This window comes from Battus philenor, unplaced genomic scaffold (assembly GCF_028537555.1).
Source record: "Battus philenor isolate CCGP_79_NKW_IND1 unplaced genomic scaffold, ilBatPhil1.0.hap1 SCAF_27, whole genome shotgun sequence".
Classification (NCBI taxonomy): Eukaryota; Metazoa; Arthropoda; class Insecta; order Lepidoptera; family Papilionidae; genus Battus; species Battus philenor.
The window spans coordinates 5,642,979-5,650,264 of NW_027181690.1; the positions used below are offsets into that span (position 1 = coordinate 5,642,979).

The window sequence follows — 7,286 nt, forward strand, 5'->3', positions numbered from 1 at the left end:
AATTTAATAATAAAATTTGTTTTGCACAATTATTTTGTCATTTACTCCTTACACATATGTCATCATTGTCTATACTGCAAAGAGACAGCACTATTACAATGACAATAGTTTTTCATTATTTATAAATAAGTTGTCAAAATGGTCCCATAGAACACAAAATAGAAACTTTTAAAATCCGCTAATCCCGGTACAAAAACATCCAAAAACAGACATGGAAAATATCAAAAGGGGTAAGTCCGGTTATCAGAGAGAGATCGCGGTCGCCACATCCAACCGCGCCGCATTTGACGATGCTTTTCTCGCTATGAAGGAACATTTTGACAGCGAGATGAAGAAAATGGATATGGAGATAACTAGATTCAAGTAATTGAATATTTTTATTATTTCTCTGATTGTGTAGATAAGTGCAGAGAGAACATGGAGGTTGTGTTTTAAAAGATGGCCAGCCTTAATACACCTGCAGTCCACACTGGTGAGGTTGGCACTTAATCTGCAGCGAAAATCCCCAGTATAAGTAATTACTATAGTCGGAAGCTTTGTTGGACTTTCTTCCACAACTTCTTCTCCCATCGTTAACGCTTTCTGAAGTAGTAGCAGTGGGCAATAACAACCGACCAAGTAAAGATCCGCCCCCTCTCCCGTCCTGAGTGATAGCCTATTGCTACTTTCCCTCTCGGAGGCTATGTGCCAGGTTAATGGCCCGTTCGATCTAGCTATCTAAGGAGCCTCGATCTAGCTATCTAAGGAGCCTCTCGACAGCCTTTCGATGAAGTAGTTAAGTAGTATGTAGCTACGTAAGCTGACGCTCCTAAGAGATTTTGCCCAACTTTTCTACCAAAAATGAGCCTCGAACACACAGTGTAAACGTCAGCAAAACTATTAATCACAAAAAATAAACTTAGTCGTATCCTCTTCGTAGGCTAGTCATGATCTGTTTTCTTCTACGGGGTACTAAGCGCACTTAGATGCAGGGGTGATTTTATAGAAGCCCATTACTGCCAAGCTGAGTGACGTTAATTTGCAGAATACACTGACATAAAGTCTCCCCGTAGTGTTGTTTTTTCTTCGCATAACGTTCCTCCGTATATACAGCACACTTATTGTTCTATAAAAACTTTAGTATGATACTTAATAAAAAAACCAATGAAAACCATAATAAAGGCAAAAATTCTAAAATTCTTTCAGCTTTATCCGAAATAAACTATATAAGTTTTAATTATAACTTAATTTTCACTATGGTTGAATTTCAGCACGAATTTAATGAAACTGTATGGAGTGCCTCCAACTGACCGCAGCCCAAGTTCGACTCAGTCAATGAGATTGCAGGTCTCAAACGAAATGGACGTCCTAAACAATACTCCTCTGGTTGAAGGTGAAGGTGAAAATAGAAAACTTAAGCTGCAATTCGACCTCACACAATTTGACCCAGCCGAGGTTAGTTATTTTTAACAAGTGTTATGAAGGAATAGTAATTTATTCAAATCGTTATCCACATGTGCTCCTTTACAGTGACCTTGTATACGTCATGAAAAGAATGAAGAGCCTAGTTTGATAAACACTAGAATTACATTGACCTATAATAACACCTTTACCAAAGGCGTAAAACTGTAGGTAGCACGCCTTAAGACTAGAATGTGAAAAATATTAAAACTTACTTATTTATGCAGGATATCGTTGCAAATACTGTTTATCCTGATATAAATCTATAATAAATATACCTGGAGCCTTATAGGACACGAACACAGAATGATCGAATCGTATTTTCCGAATTCAGAAAAACGACGGTCACCTAAGTAGCTCGAAAAATTTCACGTCTGTAGTGGCAGTGGGCCGGGCACATGGCTCATGCAACCGATGGCGGGTTCTTTTGACTGCCAACTTATTTAAGGTTATGAGAAGTCCCTGGATACGGGCACCGCAAGATCGGTTATCGTAAGATCTTCCAGGCAAGATCTTTGAAGGAGATCTTTGCCTGGAAATGAGCATCTATCGGTTGTTAAAATGATGATAGTTATAAGAACCATCACTGGACGTTTATTCAAAATCAAAGTTTCCGACAATAAAGTAGATATACCATAAAATGATAAAGTAAATCTTTGTAAATATATTTTTAGGTAAAAGTTACAATAGTGGACGACATTCTGGTAGTGGAAGCAACTCATGTAGAGAAAACATCGAGCGTCACTATCTACAGAGAGTTCGCAAGGGAAGTGCAGCTACCAAAAGGCTTGGACCCTGATGCAGTGTTCTCCAACCTCTCTCGTGACGGAGTTCTAACTGTGCAAGCATCTTTGTCCAACCCGAAGAATGTTCGTGACGATGAAGAGTCAGAAGTGTTGCTGCGAAGTATAGGAGTCTAACGTCATACCTAATAATAACACAGTAATTATCAATAAATTGCAATAACGTCACTTAACTTATCATCATAATAAAAAAGTATGCAATCATTTTTGTGTAAAATTTTTCTTTAAACCCTATCCCTTTCATTAACATTACGGCGAGATAGGTAAAGCCTATTGATTAGCAGAAAAAGAATGGCAAACTGAGTGTTTTGAAATATATAATCATGACCTAAAACGGTAGAACTGTGGCAAATCAAATAAATATTTAAGTTAATTTGAGTTAAAAGAAATACTTAGTAAAAGTTGATTTGTGATTGATGATAGAAAAAATTTCCAAAAAATAAATGTGATTATTATTTTGAAATATCTGCAATTAATGACACTTGCTGTAAATGTACAAAAAAAATCGGAAGTTATTCGTTTGTCTGATTCCAAAAGTGAAAAAAAAATAATGGAACGTATTTCATGATCAACTTAAATTGTGGTTTAAACGTGAAAGACATATATAAATTTTGTTACTATAAATTTGCAGAGTATGGTATATCTTACGAAAAGTTTCAAAAATCATCACATTTTCTTAAGCTTGTTAAATTTCTCCGCAATTTTCTTATTTCTTTTCATAAGAATTTCCTTGAAATTTTAACGAAAATGAAAAAAATATATATAAATCGGTGCAGTCGTCAAGTTATATAGCATAACGTATATGCACAGAAAATTTCTTAAATAGTTTATATATAAAAATCCATTTACTGAACCGAGAAAACCTGTTTATAACTAATATTTCGGATGTGTTATTACATATGTAACGTGTACTGGTTCGAGTTGTTTAAAACTTCAGCATTAGCCGATAGAAGTTGGCGCAATTACTTGAATACGCGGCCTCTTCTGGGAAGCGAGCAGGCCGGTTGCCATGGCGACGCGCCGCATCAACATCACACAGACACACGTGTGAAAATCCAGGTGACCTAAATGTGATTGGGATGTACTGAGACCAACAATCTGAAATCTGATAGATTCCATCCTCCTCTTTATTTTTGTCAAAGACATACGTTAAATAAACATATTACTGTAGATTTTCTGATCGATATTTATGACCCATATTCTTTAAATTATCACCCGAGTCTATTTAAAAAAAAAACTTAAAACAATAACAGTAACATTGTCAGAACTCAATCATATTTTTAACTCTTTTATCTTAAATTATTTATAATAACGCTAAGTGTGTCACAGTCCTTACCATCACTGTATCGATGTGTGCGTGAACAGACTGTTTATCTGGCGCGACCACGTCACCTGATGTTATACACTGATACCGGCACGTAATGACATGGACAGGGTCCTTGTGTGGCTAAGCATAATAGGTCACGGGGGATGTTCATGGTAGGCTTTGCGAGCTTTATTTGTTGTACCTACTAAGTATGGTGGAAAATATACGTAAAGATGTAGCAAATAAATGACAAACGGTCACGTCTCAAATATGGATTTGAGACGTAACCTAGAGAGTAATGGATAGGGCTATGTTCTTACAATGAAGATTTTTTGTATTACTACTTACAGTTTCCACAGAATAAATGTCGAGAACATTGCTCGCACTTCATTATCATCATCATAATTTCAACCGTAGGTCATTCACTGTTGGACATAGGTCTCTACAATAAATTTCCAACAAGACCGGCAGGAAACAGCCTCCACTGTCTTCTGATGACTTTAACAATGTCCTCTGTCCTGCTTCTTTGAACTGTTACATACATTTTTAGCCGAACGGGACAATAAGGTAAAAGCTAGCTAAGCTAGCTTTTAATTTGGTCTGATAAAAATGTCCCAGTATGAGTATTTTCAGAACATAGTTTTAAGAAAACTTTCTTGGATCTTATAACATTAGTCTAATAGTTAGTTATTAATTTTATGAATAGTGTGGTGTGATAAATAACGAAAACACTTAGTTTATTAACCTATTTTTTATATTATTGGTAGTGATAGATTCAAGGTTATGCTATAAATCTTCATAATTAAAAAAAAACAGGAGAAAGAGTTAATCTTGTCTCATTTTAGTATTATAAGCTATGACATTAATAATAATATTACACAAATGCATTAAATTATTAAATAATTCTAATAATATTAAGTAATTGTGATTAAAGAACCAGGGAATATGATATATAGGGAATATAATATATAAGGAGATATAATTTAATAATACTTCAATTTGTGAAGATATTCAAATAGTGATTAAGAATAGATATATAACTTAATTTTCATCGATTATTATAATAATGTAAATTCTAATATTATATAAACGGCTTACATTAATAGTAATTGCAAATTGAATATAATAATTTAATAGTATTTCCTGTTTTTTACGTGACTAACATAAAAGATATTAGACATGTATAAGGATCTAGTCGATGAAGGTGAAAACCAATACATTGCAAGAAGGCATCCAAAAACCTGCTATGCAGGTCATCAACTTCGAACACCGTACTCGATCGTATCTACAAATCGACAAAACTCCCGCACCGTGGATACATAGAAAGCTGAGAAGTTACGTCTCTCGTCTGCCTAAAGCAATGATCACTCTTCTTCTCTTCTCTTCTTCCTTCCCTTTTCCCTTTATTTAGGGTCGGGTCTCCTTATCAGTTTGCGCCAGACTACTCTATCCTGGGTTGTCTCTGCATCAAGTTGAAGGGTTTCCAGTTCCTTTCCGATATTAGACGACCACGTAGCTTTTGAACGCCCTCTCCCTCTTGGGAATTCAGGGAGGCTTAAGGCAGTTTTTACCAACTTTTTTAAGTTTTAGAATGATCATTATTTTGTGGTGGCAAAACAACGATCACCCTAAAACCCAAAATGTAGCATGTAATGAATTCTCCCGAAAATATACACAATCAAAACGCTAACTATAAAAGGTGTTGAGCTAACAGTACAATCGATTTTTTTACACGCCGACCACCTGTAGTAGGCGCGTACGACGCGAGGGGTGTCGGCTGCGTTGCCGCACATGTTTACTTTGACCTTTGTTAACTTGTCGATAATCAGCGCAACCCTAGCAACGAAAGCGTGGCGAATCGGCGGGATAGATGTAATGAGGTTTTATTAAATCAAAAAAAATTATAGTCACGAATGAAATGATTATTTTCTTTTAAATCGTTTATGAACAATTGTTAATCAACTGTCATATAATGCTGTAAATAAAAGAACAATATTTGCAATATGTGAACACGAAATAGAAATTATTGTCATAGGTGTACTTGGTATCGGAGACAAGTCGTTTGTTCGTACATAAATCATTCCGGCGGCATATCGTGCAAAACATAACATTTTTATGTTTACGAATGATCATGCATTTCTCTAAATATAATTTATTATATAGTACATGGAAAACAATTAATATTTTTATTTATTATTATATTAATTACTTTCTCACTATTCTAGACCCAAAGTAAACGATACCTGTACAAAAAGACGACGCGTAATCGCCATGGAAACAGAGCACGGTCGAATGTCCAACGTGCCCCAGGAAGGGTTCCCTGTCCCGGAAATGAGGTGCGATTCCTCCCCTGCGCCGGAAGTGCGTAGCCAGGGGACAGGGACACTTGCGTGTAACGACCATCTTACGCCGGCGAAACGAATCCTATCGAACATTCATATTTGTGTTGCTTTACAAAAATCGAATTTCAAACACAAATAAACAATATACATAATTAACAACTACAGACGACCAAATAAGTAATTTTCTCATTTTTCAAGTTCTCATTGTGTCTTTTATTATACTATTTAATTATGTAACAAATATCGTCATTTCAACCCATAGTCGTACACTGTAAGGCATAGGCCTTCCCAAAGATATCTATGTGGGGATAAAACATATTTGCCATGCTTACAAGGCGGTTTGGCGATTGCAATGTGGTATTATGGTTCGCAGAGGACGCTGTTCCCCATCTTCTGGAAACTTGTTTAAGAGCAGTAGTAGTCCTATGTATTTAATGCACAATATGTGAATTATATAATATTGCATTCCGATAATCGAACCCGCAACCTACAATCGCAAGCCTCAGTCCTATACCACTAGGCGACCACAGTAATATGCCTTATTAACAAATTGAACATTTGATTACATATTATCATTTATTACATATAGAACATTATCATCCTCTGCATTACATTATCATAAACATACGCAAAAAAGCGCATGTGTTAAAAAGCACCCTAACATCAGCAAAAAATTTTCTCCTTTATAGTACAAAAAGTAAGCATAAAGTTCTATAAATCTTGTAACGATAAAAGCTACATAAAGTGTTGTTAAACAATATAAGTTAATATAAGTAATTTTGCTTATGAAAACAGGTACGCTAATAAATAACTCTGATAAATAATTCTTGCGTGAATACCATAAACCATATTATAGTAATTGCTTAGTCGCTTCAATTAGAATATATTGCATTTATATATTATACTCTCTGAAATCTAGAATGAAATACAGACGTATTTTTCAGTCGTCCCTCCGTTGCAACACATTGTTTTATAATTTTGAATATAGTCTTATATACCATCGTGTTCTATGTTTTTGTGGCTTCGTAAATACATACGAGTATATATAGAGTAGCAAGTTCTTGATCATCATTCCCTTGGTTATGTCTTGGTAACCCTTTCCTAGTGTCCTATAATTTTTCATACCTTTCTTTTTTTGACTTGACTTTTGTTGAATAATTCAGAGAGATATTAAGAGAGCGACGTTATGCAAGATATTATATAAAATCATCATAATTTCTGCCTCAAAACTTACTTATTACTTATCCTTCTCTATAGATTTCCAATAGGACCAGTTGGAAGCTGACTGATTTCAACGTCTTCCATAATCCTTAAAAAAGTCGTCAATCCAGATGTGGATGGACATTTTACTTTGCTATCACAGGCTTGTGTTTTTCACTCCAGAACTTTAAGACC

The 7,286-nt window shown here is 35.1% G+C and overlaps 1 protein-coding gene across 1 annotated transcript; it reads left to right on the forward strand.

Annotated features, from left to right (window-relative positions):
• The first annotated feature begins 211 nt into the window (after nt 1-211).
• On the forward strand, nt 212-2,360 carry LOC137925685 (protein lethal(2)essential for life-like). The gene is made up of 3 exons (XM_068769156.1): nt 212-363; nt 1,251-1,434; nt 2,115-2,360. Exons 1-3 carry the CDS (start codon nt 212-214, stop codon nt 2,358-2,360), a joined length of 582 nt encoding a protein of 193 aa, XP_068625257.1.
• The last annotated feature ends 4,926 nt before the right edge of the window (nt 2,361-7,286 follow it).